At 39.3% G+C, this 26754-nt stretch overlaps 1 protein-coding gene across 15 annotated transcripts in view; it reads right to left on the bottom strand.

Moving 5' to 3' along the window:
- PTPRM (protein tyrosine phosphatase receptor type M) overlaps positions 1 to 26754 on the bottom strand; it is a 539592-nt gene that overhangs the window by 296679 nt on the left and 216159 nt on the right. For all 15 annotated transcript variants that reach the window (XM_048507340.1, XM_048507337.1, XM_048507335.1 and 12 more), the window contains exons 5-6: positions 25729 to 25844; positions 10075 to 10249 (exon numbers count right to left, since the gene is read on the bottom strand). In XM_048507340.1, the coding sequence (XP_048363297.1) occupies positions 10075 to 10249; positions 25729 to 25844 (291 nt within the window). The remainder of the gene's footprint in view (positions 1 to 10074; positions 10250 to 25728; positions 25845 to 26754) is intronic.

A 26754-nucleotide genomic window follows, 5' to 3' on the forward strand; every position in this document is an offset into this window, starting at 1 on the left:
TGCCTTCCCCCACCTCCTCTGACTTCGGCCTCCCTCGTCTGAGAAAGCCTCCTCGGAGTGGCTTAGGGGAAGAGTGAAAGATAAGAAGCTGCTGGCTTTGCAAGCCTGGCCAGTGATGCCTTCCTGGAGCGAGAAAGTGAGCGGGGGCAGGCATTGAGAGACGATCCCTAAACGTGAGGAAGATGGAGACTGGAAGCCTGGCCCCTACCTGGTGGGATAGGCTCTCTAAAGAGATCAGGGCCTTACGGGGCCTATAGAGTTTCCACACGGCCTGTAAAACAGACCTGTTCTACCAGGCTTTTGGACAGCTGGGACCACCATCAGACCCTCATACCGTCTAGGCCTCCCATGGGTGGGATGGGGTTGGAGGGGAAAGTCACCATCAGCTGTTGTTATTAATCTGATGAGTTACAACTTTTAATTTATTGTTTTATACTGATTTTATTGTGATATTATATATACACGTGATGTATACCGGCCTGAGCCCTTCGGGAGAGGGTGGTCTAAAAATGTAATAAACAAACAAACAAACAAACAAACTTGGCCGAGAGGGAGAGCGAATGTGTGCAAATGCAAGTTATGTATTGGCAGCGGGGTAAATGGAGAAACCAAGAAAGGAAGAGGGAAGGGAAGGAGGAAGTTGATAAAGAGTTTTCTGCCGTGTGCCTTTCCCCAGTTCTTGGCTTTCCTTCCCCTTTTGGGATGGTGTGGGAAGAGTAAGATGTGAGGCTTTGTGTGAGGGGAATGAGAGAGAGGTTTCTTTTCCCATCATGAGGGTGGCTGTGGTGGAGCTTGCAGGGAGAAGTAGCTGCAGCTGAACTGCCTTGAAAAGTTTGTGTGCATGCATAGTACTTTGAAGGGAAACCGAGTCTTTCTCGCCTTCCTGGAGCGAGCAAGTGGGGGCAGGCATTGAGAGAGGATCCCTAACTTGGCCGAGAGGGAGAGCAAGTGTGTGCATATGTGTGTCATGTATTGGCAGCGGGGTAAGTGGAGAAACCGAGAAAGGAAGGGAAGGTGGAGATGACAAAGAGCAGGAGGAGGGAAAAGAAGCTTTGCAAATCTGCTCAGCAGCTGTGTTTTGGACTCTTTGTTTGCACGCCGTCTTTCTCTCTCCTGTCCCCCACCAGCTGCAACGCGTAAGAGCTTTGCTTTGCTCTCTTCCCGGAGAATTTCAGCAACACTCCTCTCTCCCTCCCCCCACCAGTTTGCAGCTTGTTTTGGATCTTCTCCTTTTTTGCTCTCTGTGCAGCACGCTTAGTTTTCCGCTGTGCGCCTTTTCCAGTTCTTGGCTTTCTTCCCCCTTGAGAGTTATGTCTACATTGCTTAGTTATCCCACTTATAATTAGAAAATGTCCATCACTTATTCCTATTTTTGGCACACGTTGCTATGAAACATCTCGTTGGTGAGGATCAGCCACCCCAAGGGGGTGATAAAGGTCAAGAAGTGGTTAGTATTTAGGAGCTGAATTATACAGTTATTTGTACTAACCAAGCCTTTAGCCCATGCAACAAAGAGAAAATCAACAAACCATATCCCAGTAGCTTCCCCATCAATCAAAAGTGGTCCTCCCAAAATTGAAATAAAAATGTTAAATAGCTTTTAAGAAATCGTTTAAAAGCCTGAGCAAAATCAACCATCTAGTTCAGCCATCAATAAGATACTTACTGTGCAATCCATGGGGAGGTGGCAAGAGTTTTGTGAATGCAGTGGGGTACTGTGCAGCTCTGTGGTACCCAAGCAAGGAAGCTCCCAATATGCTGGTGCTCCTCTGCCACAACAGCCTGCATCAAAGTGGATAGTGGCGTTCTAGGGCATTTCATCGACTTCCACAGGGCTTACAGTCTGTGAACACTCCCTATGCCAGCCAGCAACTTATGCCACCTCAAAGTGTGTGGACTCCTTTGGGCTGCATAGCCCAAACTTCTGCAGTCCTTTGAGCTGCATAGGGAATTTTCAGGAGAACTTGCTGTTTTCGTTGCTCCCAGTGCTGCCTGAAAGCCCTTAGGAGGTGGTGCCATCCCTTGCTGCCATGAAACGCCCCCCCCCCCCCAATGGACTGCACTTTCCAATTACTTGCTCCTTGAAAATTATGCATAAATTTCTATTTCTTTTTATGGCTGAATTACTAACATGCCACTTATCTGTTGCAATTTAGTTACCATTTTTTTCACTGCACCACTATTAATAATTTCATTTAAGAGGAGGAAAGTGCTTTACTTTAAAAACTTAGTAAGATATGCTTAATCTGTGCATTGCATTCCTTTTTATCCAATATTTAATAAGTTCATTATATTTTTATCCATCTTTTATCCTTAGCAGCTTTATCCAGTATCCAGTGAAAGGAATTCCATACCCCTGCATCAGCCTGTTAGGACTACTGTTAATGATGGTACTTAGATGGTAAATGTCATATACAAAATGTACAGCTACAAGATGTGACATTAAATATTTGCACATTAATGAGATGTTGCCAATTACTCCCACACGATCAAAAGTGGCAAATCTGGCAGCAACTCAAAATGATGGCAAAAATTATTATTATTGTTGTTGTTCAATACAGATATCAGATTAAATATATAGTGAACATTAAAAAAACAGTTTATCATCTAGCCATTTAGAAACACCAAGGGACAATGCTAAACTAGCTTAACCATTTCAATATTTAATAATTCATGGCACAGCAAAGACAGCTTCTCCACTACTTACAAATGAAAGCTTTATGCAGAATGCGTGCAATTTACATAGCTGTTCTTAACTCAAAATGATTTAGCTTCATTTACAATCATTAGGCTGTTTCTTCAACCAAAACATGGAATGGAACTTTGATAGAACATCCCATGGCACTTAGGAAGTCATGCTGAAACAAAAGTTAATTATGCTTAAATTTGAAGTGCTAGTAAGGATTGTTGAACTGCCATTCAAAAGTCAAGCTAAGGATGCAGGCTATAAAGGTTAGTGCTTACACCAATTCATTTTAGTTCTTACAAGTATCTGAAATAGCCTTGGCCTTAATGGTTTTTCATCCCTAAGGGTGTGTTTCTGATCTCCAAAAGATGGGTTCCAGGCAAAGCATTGCTTGTTTTGTTCTAGAGTGGGATGTATACAGACATGTATACATTATGGAACTTAGCACAAATAAATACTGCATGGAGCACAGCAAATTTAATGCTGAATTTGCAAAACAATCATCACTGATAATGTTTGTGTTTCCAGTATTTGCAAGGAGGGTACACATGAAAACTATGCCTATAAAGCTAAACTCTACAGCAGCATTTCACACATACAAGTTTTTAACTGGGATTGCAGTTCAAATGCAACAGGCATTTGTGAAGAGATTTTTTTATAATGGCTTCTTACTGGCAACAGTGAGATGTCCTGAGAGACTATATAGTGGATTTATTCATGCACCAGCTTTCCATGCAAATCAACCTTTGCCATGCGGCTCCCCCTTTTTGCCACAACTGTCTGTTACGATTGCTGGCATTACAGGATAGGGTTCATTTCACATTTGCCAGCCCACTGATTTCAGTTCCCCCTTTGGCACACTGATCGTGTCATCCTTTATGTTTGTCCCATTTTGTTCCTCACATCAATTTTTTTATGAACAAGTTATTTTCATATCAGTATGTATCAATTATATACGTTGTATACATAAAACAGCATATGTTGGACCAGATATAAATTTTGTATAAAATCATACATTTATAATACAAACTAATCTATGAAAACAACAGTCAAAAGTGGAGAATGAAACTTTGATGAAACATACAAAACACAGTTCAGTCACTCATTCCTGTTGCAGAGATAGATCCCCACAGATATCAATAAATAGTTAAATAAAAATTTAAAAATTGTGACCAGTACAATATAGTAGAAAGCACACTATAGCACAGTGATGGCAAACCTTTTCGAGACCGAGTGCCCAAATTGTATCCCAAAACCCACTTATTTATCGCAAAGTGCCAACATGGCAATTTAATCTGAATACTGAGGTTTTAGTTTAGAATAAATGGTTTGCTCCGAGGTGCATATTACTCGGGAGTAAGCTTGATGAAGCAACTGTGCAACGCTTGGAATGGGTGTCATTACCCTAGGAGGGTTTACTCAGAAGCAAGGCCAGCCTAGATGTGTGTGTGTGGGGGGGGTGTATGTGATTTTCCACTTCCTTTACATGATGAACTCTGCGCACGTGCCCACAGAGAGGGCTCTGAGTGCCACCTCTGGTACGCGTGCCATAGGTTCGCCACCACTGCTATAGTAGAAGCCACCATGAATTTGGATTAGATGTGGGTTCAAATCTTATTCTCTCTTACTCTATTACAAGATTTAGTCCAAGGTTAGAATGGATTAATTCCAAGGATGAATTTTATAAAATAAATGTGGGGTATGCATATATATAAATTTGGTAAAATGAAAATAAAGATTATTTCAACTGATGTTGTTAATTGAGAAATGTGCTTTTACACATACAAGAACAATGTAGGATTGTTTGACTGAAAGGCAGTCACATACCCCTTGGTACATATGGTATACCCCTTGGGTGAACCCTGCTTTTTCATGACAGCTTTGCACATTACCCAGAATTTTATTGTATTTGTGGGAAAAGACAGAGGAAGCCATCCCTGACATGTTTCACTGTATTATTTGAGACCTTTTGAAATATATATCTCTAAAGCAAATTCTCTAAAACTTAAAATAGAGTTCCATCAAATGGAAATTGTTGTTCTTCTGGCCAATAGCAAGCAAGAAGATTTCTTCCATAATTGCAATTCCCTTTTACCATGCCATCTGCAAATCATTAACAAAAATATTTTGCCTACGTATTATATAAGTATGATGCTTGTCACTGAGTATCACTAGATGTAGGACAGCTTTAATTCTAAAATAGTGTATATTTCATGGTGGTTTCTCCTAGTGAATTTTATTTTCTTATTTTTAATTTATTATTTTGCCATGTTTCATTATGGCCAATCAAATGATAGAAATGTGTTATTTTAAAATACATATATTTAAGCATTATTCTTTCAACACTGTTGATTCCCTAATTACCTTTTCATAGTTTCCAAGAAATATTTGTCTCTTAATTTTGCAATATCTTCTGTGTTAGACAGATCTTTTCACTGTCAATGCTATTTTAGGTCCAAAATCTTTCATTTCACAAGAAGACATAATGCCTCAATCAGTGCAGATGGTTGACCTCTCATGCTACTACTTAAAAACCTAACAAAACCCCTTCTGGTCAATCTAACACCTGGGTTTACCTGGTACGAACTCCATAAGCAGTTTGAACTTTGAAATAATCTGGTATCTTCTCAGACAGGAGCATTCTGTTCTCCTAAATCTAATCTATGTGGCAGTTGGTCACTATCAGAAAAAAAACCTTAATTCTATAAATAGTATGTAAAAATACTAATTTACTTCCCCAAATATGTTTAATCAATCTGCCTTAATGTTTTCCTTCTCTGCAATGTCTGTATGTTAATTGTTGGAAAAGCGATACTGGGTTGAGTCTTCAACTTTGCTTTGCCTTTTTAACAGTGTACAGGTTATCAGATAAATACAATTTGGTGTCTTGGATCAGATAAAAAGATATTTCAAATTCAATTCCTTGACAAACAATAGGATATTGTATACTACAAACATAGAGAGTAACAAATAATTGAACATTTTCTTTCATCTCAAAATCAATACTTAGGTAAAATTGTTTAAAAATTGTTAAACTGTTCAGTTAACATTTTGACTACAAATCATACAAAATATATGTTCATCAAACCTCTGATGGATTACTTTTTATGAAGTTGTATTGAACCATATGATGGCATCTCCTTGCCCTGTGAACAATCCAACAATATGAATGTGTGAATGAACTGGGAAGTGTTCAGCCATCCCAATCAGGTATGGGACGCACATTTTGTCAGCACAAGGCTTGTTCCATCAGCACAAGGGTCCTGTCAACATCAGAGCCTACATTCCCAGCATAAACCTTGAGCTAATGGAAAGTGCCTTATGCTGAAAGAGCACACTATTTCTGAGAATGGTGGTTTGATAAAATCTATTTATTTATTGTTCTAAGACAGGGGTAGGGAACCTGCGGCTCTCCAGATGTTCAGGAACTACAATTCCCATCAGCCTCTGTCAGCATGGCCAATTGGCCATGCTGGTAGGGGCTGATGGGAATTGTAGTTCCTGAACATCTGGAGAGCCGCAGGTTCCCTACCCCTGTTCTAAGACTATAACTACCATACCTGAAGACTACACATTCATGTCTGCAACAGTAGACAAAATGATGGCAAATGCAGGGATTTATTAGGTTAGTTATATTAACACTCTATCACTTTTCCATAAAAATTGTCAGGATATATAAACCCAAATCTACCTAACTTTTGCATGGGTTTTGCATTGTATGTCTTCTAACAGCCCCTGGAATCTTATATAACCATATAACTCAGACGTAAAAAATATGTGTATAGAGAAGAGCATTGTTAACCTCCAAGGGGTAGCTGGAGATCTCCTGAGATTACAGCTGATCTCCAAATGACAGAGATCAATTTACCTAAAGAAAATAAAGGTGGACTCTATGAATTATACTGCACTGATGGAATCAATGCATTATACTCTATTATATCCCATGATACTTCAGGTATTTCACAACACACAGCTGGCAACCCTAGTTGAGAAAGAGAGTCAGAAAATACATATGCAAATTGCTTCTTTGTGTATTTGCCCCCTAACAAGACAGATACAATGATATTTTATCTACATCTATATATCTAAAAAGCTAACAGTGACTTTGTTAGTCATGCCCTAACACCGAAACGGCTGGATGGATGTTTGTGCAGATGGCCAGAGATGAGCAGTGAAAACAGTAAATAGGTAATACTGTTAGGTAATACGAGTGGAAGTGAAACACATACACACTTTGCCGTGTGAGACGTCAGGTGGGGTTCCCCCCCTCACACGCAGGTAACTTTCACTCTCTGTGCCTCACCCACTGCTCCCACACAACACACATACTCTCATACACATCCAGCTCACCCTCACACACCTCACTCTGCCCTCCCTCACATCCAACCACCACTTACCCGCTTCCTCACCCATATTCGTCACAGCTCTCTTTTACTAAAAGCGAGCTGGAATTTGCCTTTTTCTTCTAAGAAAATCCGCGGGGTGGGGGCAAACCAACAGTGCTGGCTCCACTTCTTTTGCACATGGCCCTTTAAGAACCCAGGGAGCTGGCCTCAATCTGAACGCCCCACCACCCTGCATCTGCTGCCTGACTGGGATATCCTCCTTGCCCCAGTTCTGCCTTACCCAAGCCAGCACTATGCGTATCAACCAGCCTCATGGACAGCGGGATTCGCACTCTGGACAGTTCCGTTGTGGAATGGAAAGGGTTACCTTATACTAAAAAAACAAGACACCACCATATAACAATGTGAATTGAAAAGGGAAAGAGGGATTCCATTTGACTACCCCAAAAGGCTATGCTGCGGATCATTGGACCTGCATGGACATCTGTGTGAGTTGCGGACTGTGATGAGAAGGGCAATTGCCACAGCAACGCGTGGCCAGGCCCCGCTAGTAGGTAATAAAGGAATGAAAGGAATGGGATGACATTCCTCAGTATTTGAAATACAAAAACAGAAAACACGGTCCTTCGTGAAGCAGAGAAGGCATTTTGTGGTCAATACATTTGGCACTACACATGAATCATAGTCCCAGAACTTTTGCTATACTTCACAAATGACGCTATACACAATTTTCTTTACAAAGAAATTGTTGGTATGTAGGAATAATATGCTCTGATTCTGATAAAGGATGAGTCCAAAAGAAGGGGGAAATACAACAAGGCTTCTTCTTTAGCCTGCCTGGCTGAATGTCACTTAGCTGCTCCCTCTCAGGGCTGACTAGACTTGTCCCAAGACTGCCAGGAGGATGTTTATTTTTAACCATGGTGTGAGGGGATGAGGAGTTCCTGTCTCTCCCAGTGCCATTTTCAGAGAGGCACAAGCCCCTCATTCTCCTGTGCTACACTCCTCAGCAGGATTGGGCCATGATACCATTTTGAAAAAAAGTTTAAAACCAAACTCTAAAATGGTACGACTTCTCCAGGGTGGATTTGGGGATGCAAAAGCATCTATTTTGGTCCTCAGATTCAAGCGGTTGTTATCCTGTTGAAGGGACAGGTGACTTCCCTAAGCAGAAGTCAGATTAACAACTATACAGCTGCTAATACTATGGTTCTTAATACTTTATTAATGCATGCAGCCTCATGAGTTTTTAAACAGCATTTGGGACAAAAAAAATGTGTGAAGCAGCCCTAATTGTACATTTCTACTCTGCTTTAGATTGTACTGTGGATCATATCAAAAATTTGCCTCACATAAGATAATGAATCTATTGTCAAGCCAAGAAAAAAACTGTAACTGTTCATTGCTTTTTGGTTCATTGATAATGTTTAAAACACAAACTTTGTAGTAAATATGCAATTTTTGAAAAATATGGGCAAAATGTATATCCTTTGTAAATGTCTAGTAGTATCAATCCAAATTAACTTAAACATACCATAAAGTTGTTATTTAAATAAAAGCTGTTCCAAGGTCAGCATACTGTTTAAAGTGGGCTTTTAGGTCACATGACCTGCATGTGGTCTCATAAAAGCTAAGGCATAAGCAACAGGGATTACCATAATTACTTCATCACGCTACAAGTAGCTAATGGGATTACACCCTAAGGGTAAGCAATTATTCTCCACACACAGTGTAATGTGCTGAGAGAGGTGGCTAAATGAAAAATATTATAAGGATATGATAAATAAGTTCATGCATGGAAGGGTCAAAGTCAAAGGAAGCAAACTGCATCAGCTTCAAAAGAAATTGACTCTGCAGAAAATTTTTTTGTCCTCAGTATCTCTTTTTTCATACATTCTGTCAATTTAGCTGATAACATCCTTTTTAGTGATATTCTGCATGCATATATTTGATTGTGATGTTCTTCAAAATTATAATTCCTGATTTTTCATTCTTTTGAAAACTTTCAATTTTGGGCTTTTGCTACTGAGGCACTGATCAACAAGGATTCATATGGGAAGTCCACTGAGATTAATATTGCAGAAGTTTATTCCACTAATTGACTAATGCCTTGAATGTCAAAGGTAAACTGCAGGCTTGCCTTCTTCTCCTATTAGCATACAACTCAACTCTTCCCCCTTCAGCAGCTCAACTGCTTCCTCTATTTCTATGATTAAAACTATATGGCTTGGGAAATACCTTCCTTTGTACCCACAATTTGCTTCTGCCATATAATGATATTAGTTTTCAGCTCTAGAAGATTAAAAGGTGGGCTATAAATGAAGTAAATAAATAAATCCGACAATACAATAATAATTTTTGATCAGCTTCAATGAATTTTGAATGCTCATTCATGAATACATTTATCAAGGAAAAAAATCATCATGATAACCATTACATTCCAACATTGCCTTCAAAGTATTTTAAGTATCAATCACCATTAATTAATGGGTAATTTTTTCCAAAGGATTATAAGCCAAGGGAGAAAAAAGTCTTAAAATATCATTCCTTTCAAAAATCTACAATATATTCACCACACATAAAGGACCATCTGCGCAGGTATCTTCCCCAGGGGATACGCAAGGAACTCCCTGACTCATAAAAAAGAACAGGGCATCCCCTACATACAGAAAATTCTGTGTTTGTGTCAAAGCTTGCAGAGCTCTGTTGTTGTTGCCATTATTATTATTCATTATTATTAATTAAATTTAGTATACCGCCCACCCCTGAAGGGCTTTGGGCAATGTACAATAAAACCATCAAACAATACAAACAAACCAAAATACAACATAATGGAAGTCAGAATAAATACATTAAAATTCAGAAGCAGCATAACCCAATTTTAGATGGTGTCCGAGATTCCCACCCCCCAGGAGGGGACCGGCCGTTGCCGAGCAGATGGTACAAATAGATGGTATACGGGGCATACAACTCTCTCTAATATGAATGCATTCAGGAAACAAGCCTATGCTTTTAACAATTAAAAGATACACTGTCAAATACCTTTGACTATCAGTTCTGCATAATTAGATACTCCAACTCCACCTTCTGTATGAATCATGCACCGGTAACTGCCAGCATCCCGTTTGGTAGCATTCACCACATTAAAAGTAGCTACAAATCGCCGATCATTAAAAACTTTTATGTCCTTCAGAGGTGCATCCCGTCCAAGCAAGCCCTAGTGGAAATAAATACAGATTCTAATTCACAAATAAAGAAACAAATATTGAATAAACAACAGCAGAATACTTAATTATACTACGTAAAACTCTTTAATTTTGGATTAAATAATTAACATTTATCTACAATATTCAGAATCTCTTTCAACTCACTTGTGCAATTTATACCTATGATATACATAGATATACACAGAAATCAGTTTTATTAAGACAAAGACTACAAATGCTACTTAATGCCAGCCATTATTTCCTCTGCCCTACAAACACAGTCCTATTACAGTTTTCATCTTTGTATAAAATGCTGGGTGATCTGAATCTTACAGGAGCTGTACAAGTTGTCTTCTTTGACATTTGTCAGAATTAGGGTTTCCAGATGGGAAACCTGGTCTCCAGAGGGAGCTTCATGGGGACGGGATGGAGGACTGAGATCCACATGTGCAGTATGATTATGTCACTTCCAGGTTTACTCCAGAAGCTTGGCATGATAACATCACATCCGGGTTTACAGCGGAAGCACTGGCATCACACAGGATGCTATAGCACTGTCTTCCCAAAATTCTATATAAAAATGATAGAATTTTATAAGAAGACTGCTAGTGTTCTCATTGAGGTGCCAGTGCTTCCAGGGTAAAAAGGTGCAGAAGCAGTGGTGGGATTCAGCAGATTCGCACCAGTTCGACAGAACTGGTTGTTAAAATTGTGCTTGTAAACAAACAGTTGTTAAATTATTTGAATCCCACCACCAGAACCGGTTGTTAAATTATTTTAATCCCACCACTGTGCACTGTGCAATTTCCTGCCATAATTGGGCACATTGGAACTCCAGTCAGAGAAGCTTTGAACAGAACAATTAATTTGCTTTTAAGTTAAATATGTTAGGCAGCCCTATCCATAGAGCCGGACCCACAAACATGCTGATGAAGCCACACTGACCTGCCATTCCCAAGGGGGCTTTCTGGTGGGGAGACAAAAAACGAAGCCCCCCTGCTGCCAGAAAGCTCCCATTAGGCTTGATGGACTTAAGTCCAAAGTTCTGTGCACCAGCATAAGTGGGGTAATGGTCAGGTGGAAGCCAATTAGCATCAACTTCTCCCCAGTGACTCCCCAACTCAGAAGCCTTCTCAGTGCTGGTGCTGTCGTAGCAGCACACCCACCCCACCCTGTCAGCACAGATACCCTCATAAACTGCATGGATGCTAAATCAAAGACTCTAGTGGGAAGAGGAATCAGAAAAAATCCCCCCTCAATCAATGAAGTATCTGGTGAATCTGCCTCTTCAAAACAATGGCCGTTTCCGCACGGCCTCCCTGTCGCCTCCACGCCGGCGAGAATTCCGCCGGCGTGGAGGCGAAGGCCGTTTGCATGCACGCATGCGGACGGCCTCAGCAGAGGCCGGCAAACGGCAGGCGGCTCCGCATGGAGCCGCCTCTTCCCCCTGCCCCGTCCCACTCACCTTGTCCCCATCGTCGCCTGCTGGCCATCGAAGCCCCGCCCACGCTGCCCTCCGACCTCCAGGGGTCGGAGGACAGGCACGGCGGTGAGTGGAACGGGCAGGGAGACAGCGCTGGCGGTAGCGCGTTCGCGCAGCCGCCAGGAAGACGCTTTTCTCAACAACAACCCTTTAAAGGGTTGTTGCTGGTGCGCCTGACGCCGCTCTGGGGAGGAGGGTGCAGTCAGGTCAGCGTACTGCCCGCGAGCCAGCCCGGCATAACGGCACAGGGGCGGCGCTTTTACCGGTCTCCCAGGCCGGGCGCTTTTGGCCCGCAGTGGGCCAATGTTTCTCTAAGCCAGTTTTTGGATTAGGGGTTATTCAGAAGTTGAGCCCAAACACCATTTGTAAACTGGTTTAGGAAATAAGAATGCAAGTAGACTTGCCAACCTCCATGTGCGGCCTGGAGATTTCCCTGAATTAAAACTGATCTCCAGATGACAGAGGAAATGGCTGTTTTGGAGGGTGGACTCTATTTGGAGGGTATTACACCTGTCAGAGGTCACTCCTCTCCTCAAATCCCACCCTTCCTAGTTCCTAGTGGTGTAGCACCCACGAGTCGGGGGGCTGACGCCCCGAGTGGAGCAGTGGCAGAAGTGTGGCCAGACCATCAATGGGGCATGGCGTGGCGTTCCAGGGTGGGCTGGGGGCAGGCGACGCCACGGCAAGGGCGCAGGGCGCAGGGCCCAGGCACGGTTTCCCCTCGCTCTGCCTGTGCCAGTTCCACCCCCAAATGTCCAGGAGTCTCCCAACCTAGAACTGATAAGGTTATGAAATATGCAATCCACTGGAAGTCCATTGCATTTCTGAACCAGTTGATGGACTGGTGAGTTGTTGGATTAGTGAGGGAATGCCTTGATAAAGGAACTTTGTATGACTTTTCCCACATAGCAGTAACAGTTTTTGAAAGGAGTAAACTGCACTGGAATCTATGGAGCTTAAATTCTTTACAGTGTTTGTCTTGCATCCTTTATCTTTTCCAGCAAAAAGAAAAGTAATTCAGAGCTGAGGATTTGTTTGGGGAAAGGGAGAAAAACCAAGAAAATGTTTAAAGACTCTCTTTCCACCTATGTTCTCCTGGAAACTACAATGCCAGCAATTACAGTCTGGAAAAACCAAAACACATCAGTCTTTGACAGTTAATGCAGAATTACACAGAGCATGTGTACTTCTGTTCTTACAAAAAATTTAATAAATGTATAATGCGGAGGCAAATTATAAATTACTTTTACCCAAGACGGCCATGAATGTTCCAAACATTTGGATGTAGCTTGGTATATGTATGCTATATACCAAGTGTAAATCCTTCCTTAGTAATGATCATATACACAAGAGTGTTATGCCTGAAAGTAACTCTCTGTGTGTGTGTGTGTGTGTGTGTGTGTGTGTGTGTGTGTGTGTGTGTGTGTGTGTGTGTGTGTGTGTGTGTGTGTGTTTCTTCCTTAGAACACAAATTACAATACAAAAATATGTGAAGGCTAATCCTGACTGTATAAACTAAAAAGAGCGAGTCATGCTTTTTCTGTAAGAATACAAAAACGTAATACCTATTAAGGAAAAGTGAACCCAATGTGCTGATTTGGAAGTTCACGTGTCAACACGTTTAGAGTAATCTTAACATGCTATTTATAGCAGCTTAAAAGCTCTAAATGTAATGTCAACATTAAACTTGCTCTTGTACATAATTCATGAGGCGAAAGTCAAGGTTAAACAGATCATTATACCAAAGCAGCAGGATATTAAGCAGTAAATAACAAATTTTAATTTCGTTAATAAGTACAGCAATAATGAAGTCATTTAACTTTTACAAGTGATTTTATGGCATGGCCTTATTTAAGGAACTGTTAGAATAAACAGTAGTAAAATAACTTTAGAAGACACAGTTTGCAAAAGTGCTTGACGAAAATGCTTTAATACTGCAATATACAGACATATATAGTCAAGACAATTTTTGAACAATAAGAACTAATTCTCCCTGAACATATATAACATATCCTACAGGTTTTTTCTTCTTCTATATTTCGATTACTTTACCAGTTTAGATGCATCACATTTGTTGACCATTACAGACCGTAAGGTTTGTTTACAGATGGTATTAATAGATAAAATTCTATTACTGTTTTATCATCTTACAAAAAGGTATTTTTCTTTTCTATACTTCGGAGTTACTAATATTATAACTTAATATCATCATTACCATATGGTCCCCTTCTTCAGCAGCGCGTACTCCAGGGAACTGCTTTGCCTCTTTCCGTTGGGAAGGGGGTTATTTTTGGAAAGGGCAACAAAATCAATATAACTGCTATTACAGCAATGTCAATATTAACCGCAATTTAAAGACTTTTACAAAGCCAGCAATCTTGCAACTACCAGGTATGATGAGATCTGTGCCTTTGGGAGTGAATTGATGGGTGGAGGCTTGTTCTACATGGGCCAATAAACATGGGTGTAGGATGCTAAAAAACCTGCTTGGAAGGGGGGGGGGGGCTTTGAACATTTCTTATTATACCTGGTAATCTCAAAATGACTCTGCCCCGTGTTATTTTCCCCAAGCCAGGGTTTTTTAAAATTGCTCAACAAGCTAGTCTTTTCAAAAATCCGAAGTGACAGCTGCTTTATTTGCCTCTGTTTCCCTCTTTTTTAAATTTTGCAGCTTGCACCTGCGTAGTTGCTTAGCTATGAAGGTGCAAATGGTCGTATAGTGGCACATTGGCATGGCTGTGGAGGTTCATTTGGGTACGCCAGTGTAGCTACAAATGGATGGAAGTGATTTAAAAAGAGAGACATGTCTCCCTGCGAAAGCACAAAGGCAACCCAGATTGTTTCCAGATTGGGCTCCAATTGCTGCCTGCACATGTGAACACGAAAACATGAAAACGGGTTCCTTTATTCCAACTGCAATCCATTATAAATTTGCTGTGTGGAAGGGGTCAGAGTTAAGAGAACCAGGAAAAGCAGACCTGGGAGAGTTCAGCAAAGCTGCACAGTGAGTGCCTCCTTATGTGTAAACAGAGAAATGCAGGAGACCCCACCACAACTTTATTGTACAATGAAGAGCCCCCGAAGTAAGCATTCCATGGATAATGGGGCCTACAAGTTCTTCCTTTTCTGACTCAGCCTTATTTAAGGACAGTATCTGTAAGAAGTTGCATCAATGGCATATGCTGCCAGTTTAAATTGCAAGAATTTATAGTAATGTAAGTGATAAATGTTTTTTTTTAATTGTTTTTATTGCTCAATTTCAAAAAGAAATACAAGAGGAGGAAGTTTGAAACACACAAGTATAGCATAATTGGAGAAAAAAAAGTGATACAATAATTATACTATACATTAAATCAACTCCATTCGTGGGTATTCTCCAGAAGAAGAAAAAAATTTCATGTGTATTTATCACAATTGTCATAATTAAGTACCCACCATATCGCTTCCCCTCTTCCCCTCCCACTACTCCCTCTCCTCCCCCCTTCCCCTGGCTTCCACTCCAACTGACTCGCGTACAGCGAGCCTTACTTTATTATTCTCTATAACTACATAATTAAGAAAACATCTGCTTTGTTCAAAGTAAAAACAAAAAACAAAACTGTCTTAGGAAAAAAAGAACCTTCTATATGTTTAAAAAAGGAAAGAAAGAAGGTTTTTTTTCCTCCTAAAAAGTACATTTCTAATTTATTATAATTATAATGCTATGTCTTATTTATAATGGATCAATTACAACATTATAAGTAGATGAAACAAAGTCTGACCACGGCTGCCATATCTGCTGGTAATATTCTGACGACCTGTTATTTAATTGAAAGGAGAGTCTGTCCATTTTATTTAGTTGCTGCATCTTGCAGATCCACTCGTCTATCTTTGGGATCACAGCTGATTTCCAATGTCTCGCTAGAACGATTCGGGCTGCTGAAATCATATGGAACAACAGATGTTTGTAATTTTCAGCAATCTTTTCCTTCATTAATGCAGGGCCCAAAAGATAGGTTGCTTCAGTTTTTTTAAAGGTTATTTTAATTATCTTGGTTATTTGGTCATGTACCTCCTTCCAGTACCTTTTAACCTTTATACATGTCCACCATACGTGGTGGAATGTTCCTGGTTTGACTCCACATTTCCAACAGTGCGGAGGAATTTGGGGGTTCATTTTATGTAGTATAGTTGGAGTAAAATAGGTTCTAAAATACATTTTAATACTATTTTCCCACATTGTTGAATTTGGAGTATACTTATATATTTCTTTATAGAACCTACTCCATTGTTCTAAGGTAATTACCTCTTTTATGTTTTCTGACCAGCGTATCATATTTGGTTTTACCACTTCTTGCTCAGTTTGTTGAGTTAATAATACTTTATATATAGAACTCACAATTTTCTTATCTGTTCCTATAAATATGTTATCTAATTCTGTTTTCCTTTTTTGGATTCCCCAATTTTTTATATCTAATTTATAATAGCTTTCTAGTTGGCAGAATGTGTACCAGTGACAAGGTTGGTCTTCCCATGCTATCTGATTCCTTTGTTTTAGGATGGGTTGGTCATTATTCTAGAGAATTATATCTTGGTATTTTGGCCAACAGGTTGTTGTTGATCTAACTCCACCAAAATGGGATTCCATTCTGGAAACCCATAGTGGGAGGCTACTATAGAATATATTTCTGTATTTGTTCCAGATTTTAATTAAGGCAGAACGAATAAAATGGTTTTTTATAACTTTGTCTATTGTGTTTTTTTTATCCTTATTCGGCCAAAGATATGCATGCCAGCCTTTTGTTAAGTTGTATCCCTCAAGATCTAACAATTTGTGGTTTTCCAGCCTGATCCATTCCCTGACCCATCCTAATGCTGCTGCATCATGATATAACTGGAGTGATAAATGTTGATTCTATAATAAAACCGGAACCAACTTCCTTTATATATGGTGGCATGTGACAGCGGAAAGTTTTCTAGGATAAGCTAACATTATTAACAGTGACTTTTCAATATAAGGTAGAGAATACAATCAAATTTGTACCACTTCACTGTGTAGTCTCCATCCCTAAAGAACACCAGATTATTGCTCTTTATTTACTGACAACTGCAAGACTTGTCCTTGGGTTTTGCCACATTTTAAAAAATAAGTTCTGGCTCCATGCTGCTTTGGTTTATCCCAATTTCCACACATATTTTTATGCCTTTAGTTTACACTTACCATATATACTCATGTATAAGTCGACCCGCATGTAAGTTGAGGCACCTAGTTTTACCACAAAAAACTGGGAAAACTTATTGACTCGATTATTGAGTCAATATTGAGTCGAGGGTGGGAAATGCAGCAGCTACTGGTAAATTTCAAAAAATAAAAATAGATACCAATAAAATTACATTAATTGAGGCATCAGTAGGTTAAATGTTTTTGAATATTTATTTCAAAGAAAAACAGTAAACTAGCTCTGTAAGCCCTGATTCTCCCTTTAAATCCACTCAGAAGGTGGGGGGTGATTTAAAGGGAGAATCTGGGGAAAATTTGAGGGTGCCTGTCAGGGAAGGGATGTTTATGTTAGCAGTACCAACATTTCAGAGTATCTTTACCACCAATGGTTAAGCTTGGTTCAGGGGGTCCAAAGTTATGGACCCTTAAAAGGGTAGCCCCATCTACTATTAGCTTCCATTGGAAACAATGGGGGATGGGGGCACCAACATTTCAGAGTATCTTTAGGAGGCCCTCTTGATGATACCACCCAGGTTTGGTTAAGTTTGGTTCAGGGGGTCCAAAGTTATGGACCCTTAAAAGGGTAGCCCCATCTACTATTAGCTTCCATTGGAAACAATGGAGAACCCACTTTGGGGATCCAAAACTTTGGATTCCCTGAACCAAACATCACCAAACCTGGATGGTATCAGAAAGAAATTATCCTGAGGATACCACCCAGATTTAGTGAAGTTTGGTTCAAGGGGTCAAAAGTTATGGACCCTTAAAAGGGTAGCTCCATCTACTATTAGCTTCCATGGGAAACAACGGGGGATGGGGGCACCCCCTTTGGGGGTCCATAACTTTGGACCCCCTGAACCAAACTTCACCAAACCTGGCTGGTATCATCAGGGGTGTCACCTGATTATAGCCTGAAATTTTGGTGCCGCTAGCCTAAAAACTGCGCCCCCTGGCGGCCGACAAATTAAAAACCCTAAAATATTTTTTTAAATACACCACACTTGCGTATAAGTCAAGGGGAGCTTCTTCAGCACATTTTTTGTGCTGGAAAAAGTTGACTGATATGCGAGTATATATGGTAAGTTTTCCCCCACCCAGTTCATTTAGGCCATTTTTACCCTGGTTTTTTTCAGGAAGCAGATTTTGAGTGTCTTTCTTTATGCATAATGTCTGCCAGTCTTCTTTGTCCCACCCACTGTCAGACCATTGCTTCATGATCAAACTGTTGTGGTCAAACCATTCCCTTTCCTTCCACAAAGATGAGTGGTTTCATTTTCTTTTTCTTAAAGGACACTAAAATATCAATATCTCACTAAAGTATTGTAACAATGGGATTAGCAGGGTCTCTGAATTTCCAACTTTCCTTTTTTTAAAAAATTCTCTAGCTCCTTTCCTTATGGAAATATACCCTTTCCTTATATTTTCATGAGGGAAAGGGATAAAGATTTATTTTTTAATGAAATATAGAAATCCATGGAACCTGCTAAGCCTATTGTTACAACATTCTAACTCTAACAATATATATATTAATATTTTAATGCTGTTTTAAAAAGGGAGATGCTGTGACATCATCAATGACAACAGCACTCATCCCTGAAAATTTTTATTGAAGGCATGTGGAAAAACAAATAAACTGACACCACAATTACAAAATGTGCAGGGAATGCAAAAAGGTGGAAGAACTGCGCCCCAAACTGATTCCAGTGCTTTGTGAAGCAAGTATCAATAAAATCAAGAGTAAGTTGAATGTGCAGAAAACCCCCTGCAGAACATGCAAGTCAGATCTTACACCATTAGTTGGAGAACAGCTGAACAAGTAAAACAGCTGTTTAAGCTGCTGAAATTAGTGCAATAGCATCAAGATCAGAGTGGTGGGATTCAGCAGGTTCGCACCACTTTGGCAGAACCGATTGACAAAATGGTGACTATAAACAATCAGTTGTTAAATTATTTGAATCCCACCACCGGAACCGGTTGTTAAGTTATTTGAATCCCCACCACTGATCAAGATGTTCAAAGAATAACAAGGTTATGGGATGCCATGATTTCAAGAACTACAAATTAGTTATCAAAGGTCTAAGAAGAGGTAATCAGTTAAATAATCATCATCAGTGAGTTTTTTTTCCATTGTATGGTCATTTATAAAGTTTATATATCTTGAACTGTAGTTTAATGTAGATATTTTGTAATGTAGATATTGTAGTATGTAGTATAATGTAGTATAATGTAGATATGTTGTTTAATGTAGATATTTTCTGGCTACTTGTTCTATTTTCTTTTTTTACTGTATGTTATAAAAAATAAAATATTTTTTTAAATTAATGATGTTTTCCATTAGTCTTCTAATTTAGAATCAAATCTGATGTACACTGTGGGGTTCTTCCTTGGAACTCAATCTCTTTACTCTCTTCTATCACTCTGTACTTGATGAGGATAGGCAGCGTCAGTATTAAACCAATTTTATATTTCTGTGGTTAATCGGAGTAACTGCATCTTGCAGCTGTCCTCAGAATGGATTATCAGAATAAATTACCCCAATTTAACCACCTGTGGAAATATCTTTATTATACGAAATCTAAGTATCTGATTTATTTTCTGGCTGGTTATCAAATTATTGTAAGAATGCAATTCAAAGCTGTTAAACCCAACAGGAAATTTTCCAGCAATTTAAATGCGATCTTGATTGCACCCTATGTTAGCTGCACCTTATGTTAGCTGCAATTCCTATACCTTAGACCTAATTCGTGGCAAGGGATTCTCCTGTAGAGCTCAATAACTGAGGCTATTGTATAAGTTCCTTGATTGCTACACTATTATTCCCTGAACATAATCGTTTGAACAAAATTTGCTGCATTTTTAAGAACTGTTTTCTACTTTCTGGATTTTAATGGCATGTCACATGCCTCAAAAACTTGCTAAAGGGGGAAATAATATATATGCTACATGCTGAATCTTGCTTTGATACTCCTCTCCCAAATGACTGGCAGGGCAATATGGGATTGTGTTGGTCGAAAGAAAGAATTCAGAGACCATGGACTAAATGATGTTGATGCCTGATTTAAAACATGTGAAAGATAGGTGCTGCACAATAGCTAAACATTTATATTTATTTTTTAGATTATATATGCATTTAAACTGGTTCAGATCCTTATCAGACCCAAAAATCATACTAGTGATTTTTCTTTGCAGTACATCAATCAAGACAGCCTATGTTGCCCATCCTGTAGGACAAGTGTACCACAAGTCAAATACACAACAGAACTATTACATACACTCACAGTACATACCTGCAACAGTACATACATGCAGCCTCTGAGTTGTTTTATCTTAGTTTATACTATTTTCAAAAGAAGAAATTTGATTCACTGCACAAGTGTGTGAATGAGTATGGCTACACAAACACTTGCTAACAAATTGATGAAAGTTCACTAGCTACAGCAGAACAGAAATGGATATATTAAAATTATTGTTAAAGCAATTCTATTAATTCATATTTATGCAAGGAATTCAGTCAGTTTCTAATCAATTCTTTTTTTATCAAAGCGCACACTGAACATTCAAACCAGGATAAAATCAATCCTAAGAAATCTGGTTGGATAACATATACAGAATGCCTGAACCACTGTAAGTTATCAAGCTGCAAACTGTGATGGACCTTCTATTTTGCAAAGAAGAATTCTGACAGCAAGCTATTCCTTTCTTCCAAGAAACAGAAGATGTTTTGTTAAATATTTTAATGCTATCAAAATATTCTGTTTTGAAATCTGATAAGTAAAAAAAAATCAGTTTAAACAAATAAAACTTCATCACATAAACAGCAGATGCTTTCATGATTCTATTAATTTTTTTAAACTATTTTGTTATGCTAAATTTGTTAACAATAGCAAGAATAAGGTTGTCATCTTAAAATTATGTCTCAAAAGCCACTTTAAAGCTTCAAAGAAAACATATTGGGGAAAAGTGAGAAGGAAATTCCTTTTTCCATGGAAAATTTTGTTCATTAGGATACTGAAGAAGATAATTTGAAGTGCACTATAGCACAGTTGAAACATAGCACCCCTTAAGGTCCAGCAACCCCTACTGACCAAAAAAAAAACTCTATCAAAAGAAGAATAAAAGGAGTGAAAGGTATTTCAATGTTTTTATTTTTGCTTCCAGTTGTAAAAAGAAATTAAGTCAAGTCCTTTTTTGGCCTAAACCAGAAACAGGATCAACATCTTCCAGGTTAATCCCTGATTCGGGTTTATCCAAATATGTTATTTATCTTATTCGGGCATACAGATAATTTTATGCTTAAATAAATCCGAATTTTACCGAATTTCTAGGGTATTTACCAACCCTACTATCTGAAGCCATTTGGTTCATGAACAGGTGGCCAAAATTAGCAAAAGGAATCTTAAACAAGATAAGACAGAGATATAGCCATGTGAAAAGCAGCAGTCTGGTTGGTTGGGGAAAATGCCTATTTAGGATGGCAATGTACTCTGCCTGAAGGATTAGGTTTATATCTTGGAGATGCTGTCAGGGACAAAGTACACAATATATATATCATATCCGATGTATTTTGGCCCTCAGGCCCAGCTTTGGTTCTGGAACCCCAGACAACAGTTGTGGTTTGGCATACCTTCTTTCAGATTTAGATAACATGAGCAGCATGCCGCTCTGGACTACAGTGACATCCTAAGCAGGTTTACTCAGAATACAATTCAGGTCCATTCTTCGGGGCTTAGTGCTAGAAAAATATCTTTAGGATTGCATATTTAGCAACTTTCAACAAAGCATCACACTCATAGCACTTTCCAGTACCTGTGTGTGTGTGTGTGTGTGTGTGTGTGTGTGTGTGTGTGTGTGTGTGTGTGTGTGTCCGTCCGTCCGTCCGTCCATCTGTCCATCCTAAGGTAACAGCAGCATGAGGACGGTTTCCACTAGCAAAGCTGCATAGGACAGGAAACATTAACACACATACTTCTCTCTCTCCAAGCACCTGAAATATCGCTTTAAAAGGTACTGGATGATCTGTGACCTTCAGCTTTTCTAGTTTGAGGCTGATGCAGTATACCAGTAATGAGGGGTGGGGAAGGGGGGAAAGAGAGTGACGGAGGGAGAGGAGCAAGAGCTAAACATCAGAGCAATGCTAACTACGGCAACACTAACAAGAGAATGAGGTGGGATGCAGAAGTTCTTCTGTGGTTTTAATTAAATTTCAAGCTGGAGAAAGGTTGTAACATTTTCCCTTGTATTAAACGCCAAAGATTATGAGCAACTGAGGTTCATATTCTGAGCTGAGAAATTATGAACTTCATTGGCATTATTCACTTATATTTATACCAATGAACTACATGTATTTCTTATAACTGCTCTCACTTCATGCTTTTAAAGTCCCCGCCTAACAAACGCTTCTATAGTTTACATTTTCCTCTTTGATTTTATTTCGAACATGACTGGCAGCTCATTGGTGTTCTCTGAGAGTCACATTTGCTCTTTTTTTCTTTGTTAAGAGGAGTCTTCTCACCTCTTGCCATCACATACACTAAATAAAGACTAGCTGCTCTTACAGTAGGCAGCTCCAATAAGAAATAAGCTATCAGGTGGCGAGAGAGTTTCAAAAATGGGAGCAAGAAAGAAAAGGTTTGACAGAAAGAAAAGGTTTGACAGACAGGCAAGCCATGGAAAGACAGTCCAATAATTCTTGTCAGCAGAGGTATAAAATGTAATAGCTCCAATCTGAAACAGGGCTTTAAAAGATAATAAGTGCCAAACTCAGGTGGACAATTGTTCTATTAACAGAAGTAAATCCACAGAGCAGAAGTGGACACAGTATCAACTAATTGTTTCCTTTGTTGTTTGAAATAATGAACAAAAAGAACATACTTCATAAGGGTTATCTGAATAAGAAGTAAAAAATGAGTATCCTAAATTTTTTTAAAAGGGATGTTTTCTTAAGGTCACTCTGGAAATAATAAAATATTTTCAGGCTGATCTGAGATAGGCAAATCTTGGCTGCTTGAATCAAGCATTGAAAGGATGACCAGTGCCTAATGGCCTAAAAAGCAAAATGCTGGGACTAATTAAATATCTATAAAACCAGGCTGTGGTTATTCAGCAGAAAGGATCTCATCCTCCACTTATTTCCTCATAATTATTTCATATGTTCCAGGATTCTACCCACAATATGCACTGGGAACAGTGAAACTCAACGTAAACGCCTAACACTGCAATCTCATACAGTTACTTCAGTCTAAATCCACTGAAATTGTGTTTAGACTGGACTAACTCTGCATGGGATTCCAGATAAAAGTCAAGAAAAAATATAGAAAGGAAAACGAGTTACGGACACAACTTTTCAAGGAAACTACAAATGATTCTTGGGGGGGGGGGGGGAACTTTACAAATCCATGAAGCAAGCAATAATGATCCATGAAAGAAAAGGTTACTTGATGAGCTGGCCACTATGGTAAAAGTGCCTGCCTTTCTGTTCTAAGCAATGCAGGAATTTTACTTGTGTGATCCATTAGCGGTTTTTTATTTTCTAAAAGAATTTCATTGTAGCATTCAGTTTTTTAAAGAGTGTGTGTATTAGAAACATAATTGTGTAGCTTTCCAATTCCAAATTAAATCTAAGCACAAAATGGCAATAACTTGTGTTGTCCACAGATGTAATAATGAGAATATAAGCAGATGGGCCACATCTGTTAATCGTAAACACTGTTTCTCCAAAGTCACTGAATTTATTTTTGTAGTATGCTTACATTGAAACTTCGGCTAATGAAAACATTTAATTACAGGGCACACAATCTAGTCAAAGAACCTTTAAAAAAAGCTATACTCAGTTTCACATAAAGATGATAGCAGAGTTGGATATTCCTCTGCCACCTTTTTTGTTATAGAATATTCCACCTGGGTCCTAGTGCCTACCAAGCCCTGTTTCCATCCTCGTCCTCCATTTGAAAGTAAAAATACTTTTTGTCATTGGCTCATTCCGCACATGCAGAATAATGCACTTTCAAACTGCTTTCAGTGCTCTTTGAAGCTGTGCGGAATGGCAAAATCCACTTGCAAACAGTTGTGAAAGTGGTTTGAAAACGCAATATTTTGCATGTGCGGAAGGGGCCATTCAGTTTAAGTATACAACATTGGCATCCAACTCAGTTACATACCTCTACTCCAAGCTGGGCTTCCTCGCACACCTCTACAATAGTGCCTGCCTACAGTGAGCCCAGTCACTCTGCCGGAGCAGTGGGCTGCAAGCCACCCGTACCTGGATCCTGTTCGCTGGCCATGAGCAACTGCCAGATCTACAGGTCACTACTTTATCTCATATTTCCAGGGCTGGAATGAGGAGGAACTGCAGCTGGGGCATGCATGTACCCTCATTTCAGCCCTGTGCCCTTGCCACACCCCTGCCTGCCCCAGAATGCCCTCCATGCCCCCTATACCCCCTGCACCGCCACACGCCCGGTGCATTGCATGCCCCCCTGCCCCCTTGGCACTATGCCACTGCATATTCCTTAATCCTTCTTCTCCCTTTGATACAACTATACAATTTATTTTCCTTTACTCCCTTTACGGATTAGGTTTCTGTGATTATTCTCATCCTGCCTAATTGTTTATTCAGTATTCCAAAGGGACATTTTCTCTTCACTTCTTTCTCTCGGCCAGAGTTTCCTGAGTATCTGTACTTAGTCCTCTTCTTTTTTCTCTCTACATGAGATATGAGGTTTTTCTCTGGGATACCTCATAAAATCAAAGTGCTGATAATACACTAGGACGACCTCTCCGCCCCTGATCTTTCTCCATCCTCCATATTCCACTCTCCAACTGCGTTTTTAATAGTTCTTCTTGAAAATCACTATATCTAATTTCTCATATGCCTTAGATGTTTCCCTCTCTTCACATATTATCCATGTTCATTGGCTTTGTCTTAATTTTTTCTCATTTCTTCCTCATATTCAGTCTGTCATCAAATCATATATCTTCTCTCTTTACAACACTGCAGTAGAATGGCACTTCTCCACCATGGTTCATACATAGACCATCTCTTACCCTGACTACTGCAATGCCTCCTCTCTGTCCGCTTTACCTTGGACCTTTATTCAAAACTCAGCCTCTAAAATTGCTGTCTTCTGTTATTCTGATTATAGGGCACCCCTCTTTACATCAATATACCAATTTTCTCTCTACTTCAAATTCCACCACAGCTCTACCTTCAAAAACCTCCATGGCAATGGTTCCACTTATCTTTCTGTTGTGATGTTCTGGCATATTCCTGCCCATCGTATTTGCTCCTCTAGTTCCACACTCTGTGGTCCAAACATTCCCTCAAGCAGCTTTTCCTTTTCTCACTTAGGATCTCTCTCAAAATATTAGTGTGATGCCAACTTGCACACTTTCTTCAAACCTTTTTAATGAAGCTTTTGGCCAACCTTTAGTCTTTATCTACTGAATGGGTACTTAAAATGAAAACTCATTCCTCCCTGTTAACCTTACCACCTCCTCCCCCCACTCCCTTTATTGTCTTCCTTATCTCAAATAGTAGACTGAAAGATCTATGGTGCAGACACTTGTTGTCTAGTATCTGGTAAATTGCCATGTATCCTGATAGCACTACATAAACAAAGAAACTTCAGCGAGCCAGAATCTGCTGTTAAATAACACATCACCATTGTACTTTTCTCAGTACTTGTTTCACAGCAAAAGTTCTTACTGTCTCTGCATGCACACATGGTCCTCATTTGGATCCAAAACTTATTAGTCATACTATGCTCAACAGTCTTCATTTTGGAGGAAAGAAAGAAAAAAAAGGTTACCTGCAACCACAGTCGATTGCCTTGAACTGTCCTGCCATTGGCAGTGCACTGGAAAGTAGCAAACTGACCAGCATTGACTTCTACACTCTTAATACGCAGGAAGTGAGGTGTACTGGCTGTTGGAAATAAAAAGAGGTGAAAAAGGAAGAAGAACATTATTCATAATTTGCCTTTCTAATCGACCTATTTGTTTTTAAATAACTGGAGTTTTAAACATTGTTGAGAAGAAAAAAAATTCTGTGTGAAATCTATGTTAAAATATTTAACCCTAATTGTGCCTAGCATGATAGGCTGTTTTGCATGACTATGGCTCCCTTTTTTGCAATAATCCAGGACATAACAAAAGAAAAAGGTGCTAGTGTATTGTTCCTACTGAGCAAGGGATCTTAAGTTACTAATCCTCTTACAAAACAGTTTCTATTATGATATAGACTATGGTGAAATCTAATTGATGTTTTGAATAAAGCTACAGTAGATATTTATAACAGTTACTAGACAAGAGTTGTCAAGACAACTATTTTTAAGTCAGGTACACACACACATATATATTTGAACTGCCTAATAAGCGACAGTTCTAGCATAACATTTCGAACTACAAAATCCTATATTCTTTTACAACAGGGGAGGAGGAAATTTAATTTAAAATGGACTCAACAACTGTTGCGGATAGCCATCATTTCCTTGGCTAATAGAATTCCTATCAGCTTGATCTACAATGCCCTCAGGTAGAACTACTGCAAAAGCATTTTTAAGCATTTGATACCTTCATGGATGTAACACTGTAAAAGTAAAACACTCTATTTAGAACTTAAACCAAACACTCTAGTAAGCAGCAGTAAACAAAATGTACATGACCACTCTTCCATGGAAGCCTGATCAGATACACACTTTCAACCCAACAGGGTTGTTGTGAGAATAAAATGGGGAAGAGGATGTTGCAAGTCTATTTGGGTCTAAAACAGGGGAAAGGGTGAGATATAAATAAAATAAGTAAATAAATATAATTAAGGGTGGACTTAGGCTCTT

The sequence above is a fragment of the Sphaerodactylus townsendi genome, linkage group LG09 (genome assembly GCF_021028975.2).
Source record: "Sphaerodactylus townsendi isolate TG3544 linkage group LG09, MPM_Stown_v2.3, whole genome shotgun sequence".
Classification (NCBI taxonomy): Eukaryota; Metazoa; Chordata; class Lepidosauria; order Squamata; family Sphaerodactylidae; genus Sphaerodactylus; species Sphaerodactylus townsendi.